The sequence below is a fragment of the Equus asinus genome, chromosome 3 (genome assembly GCF_041296235.1).
Source record: "Equus asinus isolate D_3611 breed Donkey chromosome 3, EquAss-T2T_v2, whole genome shotgun sequence".
NCBI classification, from domain to species: Eukaryota; Metazoa; Chordata; class Mammalia; order Perissodactyla; family Equidae; genus Equus; species Equus asinus.
The window spans coordinates 124,741,625-124,762,278 of record NC_091792.1 but is presented as its reverse complement, the minus strand read 5'-3'; the positions used below and the strand labels follow the sequence as shown (position 1 = coordinate 124,762,278).

The window sequence follows — 20,654 nt, the reverse complement described above, 5'->3', positions numbered from 1 at the left end:
TTCTGTTTTTTATTTCTAGCTTCATTTCAATGTGTTCAGAGAAGAAACTGTATTATTTCAGCCTTTTAAAATTTATCGAGAATTGTTTTACAATGCAACATGTGATCTATTCTGGAGAATGTTCCTCATGCACTTCAGAAGAATGTATATTTGCTGTTGCCAGGTTGTACCTGTTTCTTTCATTACCACTTCTGCATGTTTTCTTGTTTGGTACTTTCATTATTCCTAGATGGTTCTCTGTAATTGTGCTCATCTCTTTGTTCACATTCCCACATTTTTTTAATTCTCTCAATATACGTTTCTCTTACAGATTAAATTTTTGTAGTTCTGTATGTGCAGGAGTATATGTGTGCTTTGTTTGTTTTGTTGGTTGTACTCACAATATTGAAAAAACATTTACTGTTGCTTAGAATTGAACATATTCTTATTTTTTAATATTGTTTCTTCAGTGAGTTTAATATGGAGGAATGCTCATTTTTATGGATCACTTTATTATCCCTCCACCCAGTTATTTGTCTTTCATTCATCATATATTTACAGCACTTACCATGTGCCAAGTTCTATGCTAATAGCTGTGTGTAGAAACTCTCTGTCTGAAGACTGAGACATGCATGTAAACCAAATATCTGTAATGAAATGTAATAATTGGCAGATGTGGACATTTACCAAGCACCAGAGAAGAAGGATGGAAGGAAAGTCTTTTTTGAACTATTTAGTGCATTAACAAGTAAATATATTAATGCATTAATATATCATGTACTTCATATTGAAAATTATCTATCAATTTGAATTGAAGAGTCTCTTGGAATTCTCTATAATATCCTAATGTAGACCTAAATTTAATTGTTAGATATAGTTTCATTTTATTATTTCATAAATGCACAATTCTTAAAGGATTATGAACTATAAGTATTGTATTTTTCTACATAATTCAATTGTGGCTTATGAAAGCATCAACTGCTTATTCACTGAGGACAAAAAATAATTGAATAAGGCTTGTATTTGGAAAATAACCAAATTATACAGTACTATGTAAACTATTTCAATTGTTCTGCAATGAAATAGAATAAATAGATCATAAATATGTGATATTAGTGCAAAGAAAACATGGATGATATTGTCATAACAAACAAATGTTAACAATCTTTAATTAAACTTGATTTTACAGACATATCCCGATAAATTTCAAGCCAGCCACTGCAGTCATACGATTAACCCAAATTAATAAAACTCTAGCATAAAGTGTAAAATTTAAATTTTGTTCCTAAATGTATATATTTTTAACTTTTCTATATGTGTACATACATTTTAAAAGAAAAAATGCTCTTTCTATTCTCTTCTCCATTCTTTCCTTCCATTTCCTATCCCTAATGCATAACGTGTTTGTTTAGAGATTTCTAAAACTCCCCATCAAATCTCAACTGCAAAAAGGTTCTGTTATCTATCTTACACAATTTCGTTGTAATTTTAACTTATTATAGTATTTCTTGATGTTATTTACAGTCTATATCATACTTATAATTAGTGACTTAAGCCTCTAAGCAAACTTGTTCCTCCAATATTGTAATAATAAAAGGCCTTTTTTCCAAGATAAAGAAATTTTTTATGTGTTTGTTAAATAGTCACATGATGATTTGGAAAGAGGAAAGCACCAACAAAGCCCATTTTGAGCTCCTTCCATTCTATGTTGGAGAGGCAGGATTCTTTCTTTCTACTGGTGAACCCAACTCCATTCCAAGTATTTTCTTTAGAATACTTCAGAAATCTCTCCCTCTTCTATATCTTAAGTATCCTTTTTCTTTCTTGAACTCTTCCACTTAAAAGAGAAACATGAAGGCAGCATAGTGCAGTTGAAAGAACTTAGGCTCTGGAGTAAGGTCAAGAGCTTGGACAAGATAAAATTTTAGTCTCCATGAGTCTTCTGTTTAAAGGAGGGATATTATAATCTACTTCATGGTGAATAATAAGAAGTAAAGAAGTAGTGACATGTTTAGTATGTCACTTGACATAAAGTCATTGCCCCTGTTGTTCAAATTTCCAAGCTAATAATAATATATTAATAATAACGACTCACTTCTCTCTCTAGCTACCTTAATGTTTCTCTCTCTCTCCTTCAAAATTTGTTCTACACCAGCTCTTCCTCTTTCTTACCTCTTATTCCCGTTTTAATCTGACTTTACTCCAAAGCAACTGTTCTCATTGGATTCATTAGTGTCAGCAACCTTCTGCTAGTCAACTTCACTCAACGCATTTTAGAGTTATTTGTGCATATTTGACATTGAAGATCCAAAATGGCTGTGTATGTGTGTGTGACTGTGTGTCTCTATGATATATATTGAAATTCTCCTCTTTTCCTTTTACTATATTGTTCTCTACTAGTTTCCTTCCTAATTCTCTGAGCATTTCAATTAATTCCTTTTTATCTCTTAAATCCTACAATTTTAACATTTTTAAGGATTCTGTCCTCTGTTCACTTATTGAGTCACCTAATTTATCTAGGAGATAAGCTCTAGATTTGTAAGTTTTATTAACTTTCAGCTAATGATTCTCATATTTATATGACATTCCCTAATTCATCTATGCTCCATATACTAATTTCTACTGGTCTACTAAACATCAAATTGATATCACAAGGAACTTCCAAATCCACATAACTTAAACTACATTACCTTTTCCTACTTTTCCTCTCCCTTCTCCTTGCTTCTATTAATGGCAACACTATCTACTTAAAGTATTGAAGCAGAAAAACATAAACATTATCCTAAATTATTCTTTTATGTCTACTCACTATATATGTTCACCAAGTCCATTGGTTTTATCTCTCAAACATCCTTTGACCCTGTGTCTTTTTCCTCTATTGCTACTGCCTTATTTTGGAATGATCTAATCATATCTCATCTGGACTATTTCAGTAGCCTCCTAACTTTTCTTCCTGCCTCTGGTTATTTCCACTTTCCAATTCATCTTCCACAAAGATGGCATATCTTTCTGAAGTACAAATAGGATCATATTAATAATAAAAATAGCTAACAGCTAGACAGCACATATTAAATACCAGGCTTGCTCTGAGAGTTTTACACACGTCTATGACCTCACAACACTATAGTGGCTTTCTATAGCCTAGCAAGATAAAGCAAGATAAAGGTACATTGCATTAACATGGTCTGCCAGGTCCTTTTCATCTAAGCGCCAAACTATAATTCTATCTGCATCTACACTGACCTTGAAACAGTTCACTGTCAGTAAACACATATGTTCTTTCATCCCTCGATGTCATTGCAAAATCTATTCTTTTTGTCTAGGATCTTGCTCCATCTCTTCTGACTGAGAAACTCCTATTCATCCTTCAAAGTTTAGCTCAGATGTTAACTCAGCTACTTACTCAGTTCTCTTAGAGAGGATCCACGTTGCTGTTTTCTAGAACAACATGTATATAGCTCTTTTATAATGCCTTCATCTCGCGTTGCCATTATCTTTTCTGCTTATTCTGTTGCCCTCCACTATACTGAGCTAGTAGAATGTAAGGACTATATTTTATATGTATTTGCATCTCTAGGACCTGGTGCAGTATGTGACAGAGTAGATTCTCAATAAGTTTTCTAAATGAATGAGTGTACTAAATATGCAAAGGTAATCTACCTTGTCACAAAGTGTGCTCAGCCTAGTTCATACATCCAAAGAGCAGTAACCAAATTCCCCTGCGTAGTGTAAATCAAGAAAATTAACTTTGTTAATAAACACACTAATCGTAGTGAATGAAGGGGTCTCTCTCTCTTTCCTTCTCTTTCTTTCTCTCTCTAACTTAAACTATTAAGATCATCTTTGTCTATCTAAAAAACAACAAAAACAAATATGGAAAGCTTAGAAATATGGTATTGTTATACTCTAAATGAAAACCTCTAAGAGTATTTTCCTTATACCGGAGACAAATGTTGAGAAGCAAAATTATTTAAGAGAAAGAATACAATGTATTTCCAGAAGATCTGAGTACTGTTAATATCCCTTATTAACAGTGTGGCAGTGACTCTGTATTTTACTCTCTGAGCCTCAGTTTCCTCGTCTAGAAGGTGAAACAATACTCCCTACCCCACATCCTACAAATTACTGATGTGAGTACCGAGAGAGAGAATGCTTTTGAAAGCAGGCTACAAAACATAACGTGCTGTACAACCAAGTGTGTAGTTAGTCACTCACCAAACACCGTTCTTGCAGGCACAGATTCTCTGTTAAGCCAGAATGACACTTGGGAGAGAATGACAGTCATGATGCAAGGCAGATAGGTCTGAATCACAAAATACCCAATTTTTCTTTTCAAGTGGAAATGAGCTGTCATTACAGTATATTCACCTGGAAGAAAAATTTAAACAGCTTAAGGAACTGTAATAGTCAATAGTTTGAACATTTTGGAAATGGAAGGGATTAGAGAAAGAACAGTCCATGATTAAAAAAAAAAGAATTTATCACATGATACGCTATGAAAAGTAAATAACCTTTAAATGCCTGCTTAGCATAGCAAAAGTATTTAAAAGAGAATTTTAATATTACCAAGAAACTTATACTGCATGTCCCATGGTATGGTATTCATTTCTCTCTCTAGGTCATGCTTATTGACCAAGTGGGTACAGAATTCATAAATGCTCTCTGATATAAATTATCTTACTAACTCTGTTCCCTCATCTCCACTGGTACTAACCTCAAGCCTCTGTTCCAACTCAGTCCAGTTATCTCTGGCTCTTTAAAGTGTGGATTTCTGGCCATATCTCCACGTCTCATCTGCTGGTCCAGATTTTCTACTTATAACCCCAGAACTGTCACCAATTCTGAATTTCTCAATGTTGTATGTCCGCTCTAATTCACTTCAGTCAGCTCTATTCTATCCTCAGAGCTCCTTTCCTTTCTGCTCTCTGGGTTTACATCTGCCAGATGTACGATCATTAGTCCACACAGCTGCTTTTCCTTAGACGAGTGTGGCCCTTAGAAAGAGTGTCAGCTTTAGGGGGAAAATAATTAGAAAACTAGGAAAATTATAAGCCTGTTTGAAAGTAACTGGCTTATCTAAGAAGACACACAAGTTTTGAATATGTAGCATATTTTACGCCAGTGTTTCTCAAACTTTAATGCACACCTTGGGGTCTCCTTGAAATCCTGTTAAAATGCAGATCCTGACTTAGTAAGGAGTCAGGCTTGAGATTCTGAATTTCTAAAAAGCTCCCAAGCACAGGCTATGCTGCTAGTTCTTGAACCCCAAGAACAAGAGGTTTTAAGAAAACTGACATCTCCAATGACTTGAACCCATTAATTTTCTTAGGAATTAGCTTTTTACTAACCTGTACTGGATTTAATTGTCTCCTTCCCAATGGATTGGCCCAGCAGATCATATTGATTTAATCTAGAGCCATCGGGAGCAACTTGCACTGAATCAGATGCATTGTAAGTCCAAATATAAGTGACCTCTGAGGTTGTATATGCATCTGCAGGAAATCAGAAAAAAATCGTTTTAAGCACTTTAGTAAGAAGAATCAATACAGTGCAACATCAAAGGTTGTGTATTTCACAGAATCATTGTTTACTATAAAACTGATATTTACGGATCTCATATTTTAGAGTAAAAATGTCCCCTTGAAGTTTACAACTTCAATATGAAGAGTGTGAAGCAGACCAAGAGTGACAACCATGACCAGGAGAGTATTTTCACTGCAACCACTTTAAGAGGTGAAGAGTGAATTTGTCTTTAGAGCCTGCAAAAATCATTGGGCCCAGAGACAGTTAAGATATTTCCCATAGTCCCAGGGTAGTAGACGAAGACATGGTGGTAAACAGGTTATGAATGCCTATTTAAATAGTTTATTTAGAAATAGCAATTGCTCATGAAAGAACAATCATTATTTAAAACGATATTGCTTTCTGGACATAAAAGTAACTTAGTCAAGAATCAATGACTTAGTTATCACGATACAGCGCACTTCATTAAAAGAATGAGAACTAATTATTGCAGAAGATAGAAAATAAACGAGAATGCTATAGTTCCATCAAGTTGCAAACACTTTTGAAAACATGTTCATTTTACAATTAATTAATGCAGACGGATCTCACTGGACTATACTTTCATAGCATCCCAGTTAAGTGTGAGTAGGCAGGAAGAGAAAAAATATATACAGACCAGGTGAAACTTCCCGATTTATGTGGCCAGGGATGCAGACCTCAGCAGAAGTGAGATGACTTTAGAACTGGAGGCCAGGCAGAATGGCTTGTCCTAGCCCGTCTCTGGCCCTGGCCTTTACCTTGCACCCATGTGCCCTGATAGGGAACAGCTGACCTCTCCATGCAGGCAGAGTCTCTCCACAGTTGAATAAACAGACAAATCTTGCTATACTACTGACCTTTTGGAGAACTTCTACGCACTTTTGTTCAGGGGAATGTTTAGAAACATTAGTTAGTGCTGGCCCTTGAGTAACACTCAGCATCACAGTCACATTGTCAATTGAGGGAGAGAAATGCCCAGCTGTCTCTGGTAATACCTCTCCCTCTAGCTCTCCAGGACACTGGAAAACTCATCTCATGTCCCTGCCATCTAGAAGTTTTCTAGTTTACTACTGTTGTGCTGGGGTGGTCCTGGTTCTTACCTTGATCCGAAGTCTTAGATCACAAATAAATTCCCACTCAGTCATCAGTAACAATAAAGTGAATGTTTATGAGTTTGTGTCTTATTCATTGTGTGGTGTTTTAATGGCATACTATGATGTCTGGTTTTCTGAATGTTGCTACCAAATGTTCATCAGTGAAATACTGTTTTTATTGACATGTGTTCACTTACATCCACAAGTAAATTATATTATGTGAAACAATTTTTGAAATGATTCTAAAAAAGTATATATGTATGTATATCTTCATATATGTATGTGTATATATATTAATAGCAGATATATTCACATAGTTTACATTTGAGTGAATTCCAGCTACTCTACGGTTTAAATTGTTATTAATTAATTTCAATTAATCATTGATGATTCTGCTGTTATGATTAATAAGTAACATTAGTAATGTGGATAACCAGCAATCCATTTGCAGATCATCCAGTGGCTTATTTTGTTTTCTCCATGAATATATATCATGGCTTTCTCTTCAATAAAATTTCAAATGGTGCAGAACTTAATAAATCAAAAAAGACACATCACATGTGCCACTTTATATCAGAAGGCCTCACAATACTGAGTAGTTGTGAATCTTAATAAATTATGAAGTTTTTGTTTAAGTAAGTATAATAATCAACTTTTGAATTTTGAAGTTTTCTTGTACACATAAATAAGGGAAAATGAAAGCCTACAAATGCAGTGACATTTTAAAGAAAGTGGTGAAACACTGATGGGCAGGGATTCTGTCTTCTTCATATCTATACTTTTCTCATGTGGTACAGTGCCTCACACAGAGAGAAAGTTCTCCATTCATTCTTGCTAGACTAATCAATAAACTCATAATATTTTATTTATGTTATTTACTGTTATAGAAGATGGAAATCTGGATAGGAGTCCAATAATATGTTAAAGAAAATGATGGATCTTTTCCACCTGTCTTTTTGAAAAAGCCATCGTTGCATTCCATTAGTTAGGAAATGTTTTTCAGATTTTGGGTCTGTTGAGAGAAGATATGGCAGAAAGGATGCAAGGCAGATTGGAGGCAGTCTCTGGTACACTAGCAAACATCCAAACCAGGAGGCCACTGCAAAGCTTCCCAGTAAAGTACAAAAGGAGAGAAGGTTTGTTTTACAAATGCATTATAAATTCCATCTCTAAATTAGGGTTTCATTAAATAATTTTATTTAATTCTGTTAAGTAACCCATTTTGAGTCATATTCTGCATTAAACATCAAATGCATAATGACTGATTCTTAATATTTGGTAACCAACAAAAATCCCCAAATCATTTCTAATCATGAATTTTTATCCAAAAATATAATTTGCAATTTCTTTGGGGCTAATGTACAGAATATTCCTAGACTCCCATTCAGGAAGTTTTAAATAAGGCAAACAGCAAGGAAATATATAAAGATGTGAGGCAATAGGAATAAAACAAAACAAAATCAAATTCAGAACTGTAAATTTATAGAAAAGATGTTTCTTTTATTTGAGGACAACGATAAAGTTCCAAAAATTCCATCACTTGGGGGCAGACAAGACGGCTTTTAAGCGAGAGAGAAATAAATGACTAGAAGACAAAAATATGGCTGCTACTGCCAAAATATGTTGTGGCAACATTTTAGAGTTTAGGTTTAGGTATGTAATACTCCATGCTGGTGTCCATACTTGTAACACTTACGCATCAAGCACCTACTATAGGCAAGGATAAACAAAAGGATATACAAATTGTTAATTCAATGTGTCAGAAAATAAACATGAATAAAACAAATAAAAAACAATTACTTAAACAGAGAATGCCTAACAACAAACTTTGTGTGTTGCTCAAATCACTTCTAGATATAGAAACCATATTGTCAAGCATGCAATATTCCACTACTCTGTGAATACACTATAAGGGATTTTTAAATTTTATTTAAGTTATTTTCAGGTGTATTTATTTCATAATCAGAATTGAGAAATCACATCATTTATGTTTGGTGTCTTAATGGCACTCACTTGTCCAGTGAAAAGTGTCTTTCCTTCTTACACCATCACAGCAGCTTGAATAAATCCCTTCTTTGGTATAAAGGCTTCTCAATGTTCCCTTTAATGTCACTTATGCAATGCAAATGAGTTTTTCTCTGCTGCATCTGCTGTAGTTTTCTCTGTATCATGTTTATGTTGTATAACATGATTGACTATCTTAAATAATTTTGGAAGAAATGCCAGTATTGAAGTGATGGTTTCCATGACAATAAAAGAAGGCTTTGTAGTTAAACAAAGAAAAGATTCTCAAAGAAAATTGAGAGCTGACACCTTTTGTAAGAATGAATGGAACAGAGGATTCCACAAAACTACGGTCATGAAAATAATTAGAGAGTTTTGCATTCATATTAGTCATCATTTTTCCCTTTTCTTTCACTTGATACAGTCTGCAGGGAGAAGGCACACTATTCAGTGCTACATATTTTCAATCAGTTGGGAGAAATGCATTTCCGTTCAAGAGAATGAAAAGTCAAAAGATGCCCAGAATGGACAAAGACGGGAGTGCCAGAGAGAGTGAGGTTTCTGAAAAGGTCAGGCGATGGAACACACTCACACAAGAGAGAAGCTGCTTGGCTGTGCCCATGAATTTATCCTGAACCTGCCCTGAAGGTCTTGTGGGCCTAGGGAGATGATTTGACCTTCCTTTTCAATTATTCCGGGAGAGTGAAAGCTTCTGCTTGACATACAAGATGTAACCTCAGTGACCTAAAGAATGGCCAAATGCGCAGAGCCTTTTCTGAAATATTCTATGTATACAAAAAGTGCCTGCATGTAGCAATCAGCTACGTCATCTCCTTCAAATTTATTTTAGGAAAAAAAATCCTTTCCGTTAGTTAGAAAGTAGAATGATAATTCTGTGCCTGCTTCTGTGCCTGCCATTTGCAACAGGGTGATTGCTACTTTAATAAACAATAGAATCTATCCTTTACAATTCATTCTTAGTCAACAAAAGTGAAACCATTAGTTTGCATTTTCAATGTGCCAGCACTTGGAAAAGAAGGTAAATGACATATTCATGACCTTCAAGGAGCTCCTGGCCTAGTTTTACACATGTACAAAAACACATAATGTTCTTTATTAGCAGTAAAGTAAGTGATAATTTAAACATCACGATTGCAATATAGTGATATTTGTGATTACAACAGGGCCAGCCAAGTAGTTCCTTGAGAGAAATAAGCATGTCTTTTACTTCTGTATCTTATTGGGCAAGCATTAAGCATTCCATAATATGGAAGAGAAACTATATAATTCAGCTGTGTTGCCGACTATCCCTGATATTATTGACCCAAAACATGTATCTTCATCCCCATACTTACAGCTTCCAAATTTCAGAGGACATGAATGAGCATCCATTGGAAAATCCTCCAAATGCATGGGACATTCAGCTTGAACTGTAAGCCTAAAAGTCAAAATTCCACTCTTTGTTTAAGTAAATTGGCAAGTCAAGATAAATCACTCCTTACTGTTGTCAACAGAATTAATGATGAGGTGGGACCTTCTTTACAGCATCGTATTAGGCTAATGCACACTTAAATACATTTTTATTCTTTCACATTTAGATCATCCTTCCGAAGACATGAGCATATAAAAAATCTGAGCTCAAGTAACAATATTTATTTATGAATATATTTTATGTAACCATTTTGTACTCTGGTTTGTTAAGTAAAGAAGTTATACATGCATCTTTGAAGGACTATTTTCCCATTAATCTCACTATTAATATTTAAAATCTTAGAGAAAAAATGAAAAAATCTCCATTGTTAAAAGAATGTCACCTTCCCCATCACGTCATCTACTATCTAGCAAAATTGATATAAGAATTCAATATTGGCTCACAGAAGCTCCCTTCAAAAATAGGTAAATTATGAATAAGCATTATGTACTGTATATAGATACATAGATATAAATATAGAAGTAGATATGGATACATATGTACATGTATCTCCTGGAAATATCTTGCTGCGTTTAGACTGTTGGCTATATTATGGACACAAGGTATGAATGCTAAATAAATACATTTTCTGTATCTACATGATCACAATAAAGGATAATCATAGGAAACTTGTTATAAACTTATAAATGATTCCATTTCACACAAAGGCAAAGTGGATAAAACAGGTACTAAATTGAATTTAGAGAAGAACCTCTTATGATGAGCAAAACAAATGTGGCCAACAGTTTAATTAGAGTTTATATACTTCTAAGAGAGTATTTAAGCTGAACCGCAGCCAATATTTTCCAACACTTTGTGTATTCTCTGCCTATATTTTGTTTAAACTCAAAATTTCCAATCATTGTCTCAATCGACAGGAATGATCAAAGTGTAAAATCAACAGGGGTATTGCATCTGTATGGCAAGATTCAGAGGGAGAGGCAGAAGGAACAGCTTAGACTTCCATTGTAGGCAATGGTCATTCAGTAATGAGTCCTCAAGAGATTTTTCTTTAAAGACCAAGACTGTATTATTGACCCTTCTCAAATGTTTCACAATTAAAATCTACCACAACATTTCATATGAAATAACAATACATCAAATGCCTGGAACAAACACCGGTCTGTATATAAGGCTGATGGTTATCCATGCTTTAAAGTCTTTATTAAACATGTTAATTTTAGATTCTACATCATTTTATTAGATTTGTGTTTGTTTTCTTTGTTACATAAAACAAATAACTTATTTTAAAAGACTAATTCATGGGAATAGTTAAAATAGTTGTTATTAGAGTCCATACCTGTATATTCCTTTAGATAATTTTTTAAGGTTGAATCATATGAAATGCTACGTGACACTTTTTGATTTACAAAATGGCAACTTCATATGATTCAATCTAATACATATGCTTATGGTATCCAATACTTGTGAGCCTTATTAAATAAAAACTATCACTCTGAATTTTAAAAATATCGTTTTCTTTAGGGTAGCTTCATAAGGAGGGTCAAATACTAAATTAAGTAAAAGCTTGCTTAAAAATCACTTAAATTTTTGATGGAAAATCTTATGAGACATTAAAAATAAACTTACATGCTGGTATAAAGAAAATTTTAAGTCACGCTATTAAACTGTGCTTAATTAAAATGTAGTGTGAAAAGTAAATCGACGAAAAGATCAATTCTTAATAGTTAAGGCAATTCTTAAGTTTTAACACACTAAGATGAGAATCAAACTCATAAACACTATTTTATCTTTGCTTTTTTTAATATCCAAGCATTTACAAAGCATATTATGGTACTTCTAACCTGTTATGAAAATGTTCAATTTATGCTAATACTTCAACTAAGTTGGCCAGTTTTTTAATAAGGGATTTCTCAGCATTTAGATGCCACAAACCAAACCTAAAAACATACCTCATTGTGTACAGTAGAGTCCCATCATCCTGGATTCGAAGAAGCTTATTTGGCATTGTCATATTATGAGCTACCGATTTCTTCCCATTGTGAAAGAAGGTATCTGGAGTCCAGATTTTGCTAGCCATTAAATTGTTAAGTCGAAGGATGTTCATAGGACCTTTAAATTTTAATCGTTCATCTTTCCATTTTTGTCGAAAGAAAACATCTATTGTATATTCCTGAAATATAAAATAGGATTCTTTTGAAAATAATAAATGTTTTGGATACAAGAACACTATAAAATTCCAATAAAACTAATAAATAGTTTAAAAAAGAAAGCTATACTGAGAGAAGTAAATTTTGAATTAGAAAGATCATTCCTTAATCTTATAAATAAATGTTGCCACTTACAATGGGGAAAAGCAGGTGTATTTACACAATTAGCTACATATTGTTATGAAAATGAAAGAATACATTCACTTTATCTGTTCTCTTTCGGTTGAACAAGATCTCAGTCAAACTGCTTGACTGCATCCCGTGGTTTAGAACCACTCAGAGAGGAGGCAGGCTGGCGCAGGGTTTGAGTGGATTGTTTTAAGTCATTTATCTCAAGAAAGAATGAACAAGCAACCATCTCGGTAGCAAAAAAAGAAAAAGAAACAACTATCAAACACGCTGTCAGCTCTGTATGAGTCATCATCTCCTGTTGCCAAAGAAACTGTAGAGTATCATATTTTTTTAATCCTAAAATATGTTAAGATACCATATTGTTAGCAGGAATACATTAGAGGATGATGATTTTAATAAAGTTTATTTAATGAAATTACTTGTAATAAAAATACTTTAAGTTCTTAGAATACTTAAAACGCAAATATTTTGCAAATAAACTTCCTTAGGTTAAAATGTTTTAAATATTCACACAGATCAGTTAGTGGTCAATTCCTCTACTGTCTTTCTCCCATACTTTATTAGCTGAATCTCTCTCCCTCTGATTCTCATTCCCCCATCCCTCTCCCTCCTACTTTCCTTTCTCTCTCTATCTCTGTCTTTCTTAGGATAAGAGAATGTGTACATTTTAGACGAGATATACAAATCCACAACTGTGAATACTGAACAATCTATCAGATGTGAAATGTTTTGTCAATGCATGTTTGTGCAAACCCTCACATGATAAATAATTAAAATATTCAATGACACACCTGAGATTGGAAATTCAGAAACTGTACTTTGGCCACAAAGCCACAATTATCAAACGTTTGAAAATAAATGCTTCAGCAATTAGCAATTGAACTCAACTAAAATTGCGTGTGTAAAAAAGGACAGATTAAAAATACCATATACTTATGAAAATATCAAACCATTTGTACAAATTCTAATCAAGTAAACGAAAATAATTGATTCCCAGTGATCTCTCAAAAATTAAATGGAAGAAGATAATAAGTATCAGCCATAGGTAATGGCAAACGAACAGGAAAGGAACAGTGTCTCTGGGCTATGCTCCTAATCCTCGGGAGAAAACTACATAATCAAATCCACCCTCACTCTCTGCAATTTAGTCATTGTTTTAAATGTTTCATTCCACAGAAATGGAATTCAATTAAAAAAAAAACTAGATTAAGAGATGAGTCTTTGTATATAAGTTTTTGTGCAAGTGTTTCTTTCCAACTGTGGTTCCCTCAAATCCAAGCCAAGTGTGACTACATATGACATTTACTTTTCCAGGCAAACTGAATTTATTTTACAACTTTTTATAAAAATTCAAATTCAATTTTTCCATTTCTGTAAAATTATGATATGTTTTATCTGTCTCAGAAGCTATTGCTACGACAATCATTTCCTACAGACCTACCACATAGAGAGCAAGTTTCAGGTGATCTCTTTTAAAAATTGTTTTTCAGAATATCATTTGTTTCTGAGCATTCACAGTGTCCCAAATGTGCCCTGCCAACCAATCCAGTGTGATCGTGGCCTTTTTCTCCCACCCCCAGCAGGCACAGTCATGTTATACTCTCGACAATTTTAACGATCCCCACTGCTTGCCATTCCTCAAACACAGCAAGTTCCCTACCTGCCTGGCGCAAGAACTCTACTCACAACCACACTCCCAGTCCTTTGAACACCTGGAAAATACACAGTCAGCTCTCTCTGTGTCTTTATCACTCATAAAGCCATTACTGCAAGATCATATACTGCAATTATACATTTGATCCTCTGCCTCCCAACTAGCTTGCAAATCTTCAAGAAAAGGACCGTGGCTTTCATTTGTGTATTATTTTATTTTGTCTTTAGATATATAAGAGCATATAAAGAATATTACAAACACCTTGTAACCATCACAAGCAGAAATGTTGTCACAAATATCACTGAAGACTTCCCTCTCCTGTTTATCTCTCCTTAATCACATTCCCCTACTCTCTGAGGAAACAATTATCTTGAATTTAATGTTTATGATTCCCATACACATACTTAGACATTTACTATATATGTGTTCTGTGTCTCATTTTTAACATTTATAGAAATGGTACCACACTGTGCATATTTTTCTGATGCTTGGCTTTTTTCAGTTACTTCTTGAGAGCTATTCATGGAAATGCATGTAGTCCTTCTATTCATTTTTTTTCCCCCCGAGGAAGATTAGCCCTGAGCTAATTACTGTCAGTCCTCCTCTTTTTGCTGAGGAAGCCTGGCCCTGAGCTAACATCTGTGCCCATCTTCCTCTACTTTATATGTGGGATGCCTACCACAGCATGGCGTGCCAAGCGGTGCCATGTTGGCACCTGGGATCCGAACTGACAAACCCCGGGGCCGCCGAGAAGCGGAACGTGTGCACTTAACCACTGCGCCACCGGGCCGGCCCCCCATTCTATTCATTTTTACTGCTATGTAGCCGCCCTTCGTAAGAATATTTCACAATGTTCATTTTTTTCCTTGATCTTAAATTTTTTTCTTTTTCCAATTTGTCACTATTGTAAGTAATACTGCTATGAACATTCTTGTACAGCACTTTAGTACAAAGGTGTAAGAGTTAGTTTAAACCAGAGGTCAGGAAACTTTTTCCGTAAGGGGCAGTTAGTAAGCATTTTCGGCTTTGCAAGCCATATGGTCAGTACGACAACTACTCAACTCTTCTCTTGTGCAAAAGCTCCCAGAGACAATAGATAAATGAGTGAGAGTGGTATGTTCCAACAAATCTTTGTTCACAAGAATAGGCAGGTGACAGGATTTGGCCCTAGCATGCCCACCACTGCTCTAGAGTAAATTGATAGTAGGATTACCAGAAATTACCATATGCGCATCATGAAGAGAGAGGCTTGAGCAGAAGCAAGATAATTAGCTTAGAGCAGTAGTTTACGAAGTGTGTGGGTGCGTGGGGGGCATCTATTTGGGTGTAGGAAGAAAAATAATGGAACCTTTATTTTTATATAGAATTCTTATCTAAATATAAGAAGCAAATGAAGCTTTGCTAACAGATCATACGTGGAATGATACTGGCACTCTCACTGCGTCCATAAGTAGATGATGGGCATGTATGTAAGGCATCCTATGGAAAGAGAATGAGCCACAACAGGGAATGGTCAAGTGATACCTCATTAATTTGCTGTCAGTGTACTGTGATTTGTACTCAGATGAGTTTGCAAGTTATAATATCTAGTTTCGATTAAACTAAATAGTGAAAATGACAAGTGGCTTCAAAGACTATTGCTAAATGACACCATGGATTGTATTCACCATGGGAATATCACTTCTATGCCTAATATGAGCTCTTCATTAGGCACATTAGGAATTATGAACTAATCACGTCTAACAAGAAATCTGCAAAAGCAAATTTACAATTATCAGTGAAGCTATTTAAAATGTGGTTTTACACCCATTGTGATGAGCTTCATCTGAAGCACACGTTGTACCTTGAAATGCTGGTTAATGACGGCATAAGGCCATTGCAAATACTAAGTTATTTTAAAAACGAAGCATCAAGAATATGAAGACAAACATCTAAAATTGGTGGATGGGTTTTAAAAAATTAGCAGGATGGTTCAATAATCAATAGCCAGTGACACACTTCTTAAATTTGAATTTACATAACTTTTTCATCTACAACAGTCATCAAAATTAGTATTAAAATAATATGAATTTAGAATCAGACCTTTGATTGCTATATTATAAAGTATTTAAGAAAGATATTTAAAAATAATAAAGCATATTTAACTATATTAATTGCTAAAGTATTATTATGAAGAGCAATCTTAAGTGAGAGCAAAATCTATTTAATTAATAAACATAATTATCCCTGAAATAACATGTATTTTAACTTCATCTCATTCCAATTTCTGCTTTAGTGCTTATCTTATAATATTTCAATATATAAATACAAAAGCATATAGATATAGATATATAAATAGGTAAACAAATAGAGTTGATTCACTAGTTTTCATGGTTTTTAATGCTTTATAGATGAAACAGCAGGGAAAGGAGACATTTCAATCAAATAATATTTATTTCCTATCCACTAAGTACAACAGGATTGCCAAACAAATGATTTGCATCTGATTTCCATACATGTATATATAATGCACACTCTCAGTATTTGAAAAGAATATTCTTGAAAGTTTCATTAAAATGTACCTGAAGTTTTCCATGAGTATATCCTAACGTAGTAATTACTTGTGTATTACAAGAAAATTGCCAGAGAAGTACAAAACAATGCAACTGCTTTGTACAAACAAGACAGACCGATGAACCGAGATTCTAAAAGAAAGAAGTATCACCAAGATCAACTACAAAATCTCTCAGAGAATATACCAACAACTAAGAAGCAGATTTAGAAAGAAACAAAAAAATTCACCAGCATATATCAGCATGCAGTTATCCTATGGCCTATGTATAGAAGATGTGAGGCTGACTGTTGGGTGAGACTAAAGAGTTAAAGAATCTATACACTTCAAGACTTGAAAAATTCTTTATAGAAAATTTAATCCAACTTCTCCTTTTTATTGATGGGATTATAGATAAATTCAGTGACATTCCTGTTTCCAAGCTTGTTAGGGGCAGAACCCAGAAAAGGATGCAGTTTCCAGTTCAATGTTTTTACTACCACTAAGTATTCCATAATTTGTATTGCAAACAATGAAATCACTCTCTATTGCACAGCTTATTGTACAAACATGATTTCAAGGACAGTAACTTAGTGAAGACAGCATATTTTTTAGTGCCTGGCTACATTAATTATAAGTCATTGCTTGCAGCCAATTTCTGAAGAATTATATCTATCCACTAAAACATAATCAAATTGTAGGATTGCTCTTGGAGCGATTTCTCATTTACATTGATTTACCAAGTATGTTTTAAAGTAAGAAAATTTATTTCATTATACCCTTTTTGCTAATAAAGGCTAGTCTCCTTTGAGTAAGCTCCAATCAGTGTATTTCTTCTATAACGAAGAAAAATGTGGTTTATGAAGCAGGTTGTAGCAATTAAAGAAACAACACCCTTGGAATATACAAGAATAGTTAAGCTCAAACACTTTCAGTTGGTACTCAAAGGGGCATGAACAACAAATTAAGCCCAGTATTAGCATTGCAAAAAATTGCAAAAAGTGAGAAGCTTAAGAACAGATCAGCCAAGTGTCAATAAACCCAATTAGTATAAAATCATAAAACCCTATTATGCAAAGAAGCTCACACAAAGACTGCAGAATACCACGGCAACTGCGTGATCCAATCAGGAAGTAGGTAAGATGGCTGGGCTTTCTTTTTGGAACTAGAGGTTGGGCAAGTTTCACAAATTAGAAACTGATACTAAAGATTCAGATTCTAATAGTAGATTAGTAAAATATATCCAATCAAACTATTCAAAATGATTAATAGTTATAATATGTTAACTGCAATTCACTTTGATATAATTTATTTAAAATTCACAATAATCTTATTCAATATGCAAAAGTATCCCCATTTCATAGGTGGGGAATACTTCAGAAGCCATATTTATTTTAAAAGAAAGAGAGAAAGCCAAAATTTAATCTCAAACCTTATGCTTCCTAATACCATGCTCTTTTTGTTACAGCATATATAAAAATAATCCTTGGAGGCAGGACATCAGAATGAAATTTCCTTCTTTTATAGACCAATAAATGGATGCTAGTCACGGATTATGAAAGGTTACAGGGAGAATTTAGCTGCAGAGCTGAGACTGGAGTTTTAGAATCTCTGTCAAAGTCTTCTTTCCACATTTAAAACTGACTCAAACACAAGATCGAAGGAAAAAATAATAAACTGAGTAATAAGAAGGAGATGTAAAGAGCATGGGATCTTAAGTCAGGTAAACCAGAGTACTTGAGCTTGAGCAGGTTATTTAATTTCTGTTTATTTCAGTTGACTTATCTGCAGAATAGTGATAATAATAGAACTTACTTCATGTAAGGATGAAGTGAGATAATATGTCTCAAGTTCCTAGAAACAGTTTGGACATCAAGGAAGGTATGAATTACCTTCAAAGTATCCTTCTGCCCGCACTCCCCACACTCAACAAAAGGTGACCTGATGAGGGAGGGACACCCAGCAGCAAAAGGTCACAAAGTAAAGTGCCAGGGGCAGAGGCTGAGTAGGATGCCACAAGAGGTCCATTAAAGAATAAGCCACTCGTGTGTTTTGTGTTTTGGGCAACAAAGAGATCCCTGAGAAGAAATCACAAGTGTGCCCCATGAGAGAGCCTGCTTTTATCTACCAGCCATACAAATGGCCAAGAGAGAACCACTAACAGAACAAACCAAGTAATAAGATATTTTTCCCCCTTTTCATAATCTCCCCTCTTCTTGCCTCAATTCTGGAAGACCCAGACAGAGGAGAGGAAGAGTAGATCACGGCCTGTCACCCACTGTACATCCCTTAGCTGTGAACATGGCTGAGAAAAGGAGAGAAGATCTAAGTGGCATAAGAGATTGATCTTTAAATTGGACAGAACCGGACTCTTTGATATTTGAAAGTGAACAGAAAGCCACAGGATGCACCTGAGATACGGTCATGATGTGGGGAAAGAAGATGCAAAGAATGAGGTGTTGTTGAGTTTGGTCAGTTGAATTTCTAAAGCCTCTGGAATAGTCCAAACGTTTTCTCACAGCCTCCAAGGCCCTGCATAACATCTCCCTTCTTTACCTCTCTAGCCTACCACATGACAACTCTCCACCACATACTCTGCCTACAGCAATACTGATATTGCAGGGTCTCTGGTGTGTCATGCTCCACCTCACTACCCTTATTCATCTCTGTTGCAGTCTCTCTTCCCTATCAATACCTCCATTTGGCCAACTTTTCCTCCACAGGGAGAACAAAGACCATGACCACCTTCTTCCATGCTATATCACGAGCATCTAATAAACTGCCTAGAACATGGGAAATTAATAATAATCAGTCCATGAATGAATGAATGAGGGGAGTCATTGGAAAATAAACGTTCTAACAAGAATTCTGGGCAACAGAGCTTGAATACTAGATTAGGAGAAAGGCATCAGTAGAGGCAGATGGTGGAAAAGCTCTTGGATATCTTTTGCAGTCACCTGAATGCAATACTCTAATTCTTAAATTCGCAAGTGTTAAGTGTGTCTGTATAACTATATTAAACTAATCACAGTAGGAATTTCTTGTGTATAATAGGTATATTTTAAAGAATCTTGATACATATCATAAAGAACCAGACCATAACAAGTTCTCTGCTAACAGAGATCTACTTGTTTTAAAGTTTTATTTAGGGGTGCTTTTATGGCTTTTGGGGGGCAATTGGCTATAAAGCCCTTCATGATCTGGCTCTGATTTATTTTCTAGCCTCGTTTCACCCCAAATCCCTAAGAGCATTCTAGGTTCAAGTCACACTGAACTTTTACATTGCACTAAACTCAACAAACTCTTTCAATTTCTGCTAAAACGTTCTTCCAGTTATGTGGCTCACCCATCCTTATTTGTCCACCTCAGCTATTTTCTTTTCCTGGAGACCTTATCAGATAGAGATATCCTCTACCCACAGCCCCTCTGCTACCATATTAATCCATAAATACTTCAATAGGAATCATGGTCACAGCGTTTTGAAATGGATGATTTTTCTTAGCTGTCGCCCCACTACCCTGTAAACAACTTGAGGCCAAACATTGGTTATACTTAAGTATTCAGCTCCTGACACTGTGACAGACAGAGTACGTCCTGAGAAATCTTGTTGAAATGAACAAATACAACTCATGCCTTCCAGTAGCTCAGGCTGCAGTAAAGAAGAAAGACATGTAATGATTTTTATAAGCCAGTGTGCAAAGCCATAAAAATATGTGAATACCATGTGGTGGCGCACAAGGACAAGAAGGACTGACTCTACTTGGAGTAGCCTAGGAAAACATCAGAGAAGATGAAATTTGAGCTTGGCCTCGAATAAATGAAAGATCTCCAATTGTCAGAGGAGGAAAGCATAACAAGAACAGGGAAAAACATCTGCAAGGCCAGAGAGTTGTTAAAGATGATGGCATGTTCAGAGAACAGTGGGAAGTTCAACGCAATCTTTAAAAATAAAAGCCTCATGGAGAGTTAGAATGCCTTACAGTTACTGCCCTCTGTCTCACCTCCCATCCTCAACCACGCTGCTTAAAAATGTTGCCTCCACTCTTTCTCCATTTCCTCACCTCCCACAAGCCTC

At 34.9% G+C, this 20,654-nt stretch overlaps 1 protein-coding gene across 2 annotated transcripts in view; it reads right to left on the bottom strand.

Annotated features, from left to right (window-relative positions):
• Window positions 1–20,654, bottom strand: part of GABRA2 (gamma-aminobutyric acid type A receptor subunit alpha2) — a 129,496-nt gene that overhangs the window by 46,148 nt on the left and 62,694 nt on the right. For both annotated transcript variants that reach the window (XM_070505956.1, XM_014857141.3), the window contains exons 5-8: window positions 12,006–12,226; window positions 9,977–10,059; window positions 5,328–5,471; window positions 4,195–4,347 (exon numbers count right to left, since the gene is read on the bottom strand). In XM_070505956.1, the coding sequence (XP_070362057.1) occupies window positions 4,195–4,347; window positions 5,328–5,471; window positions 9,977–10,059; window positions 12,006–12,226 (601 nt within the window). The remainder of the gene's footprint in view (window positions 1–4,194; window positions 4,348–5,327; window positions 5,472–9,976; window positions 10,060–12,005; window positions 12,227–20,654) is intronic.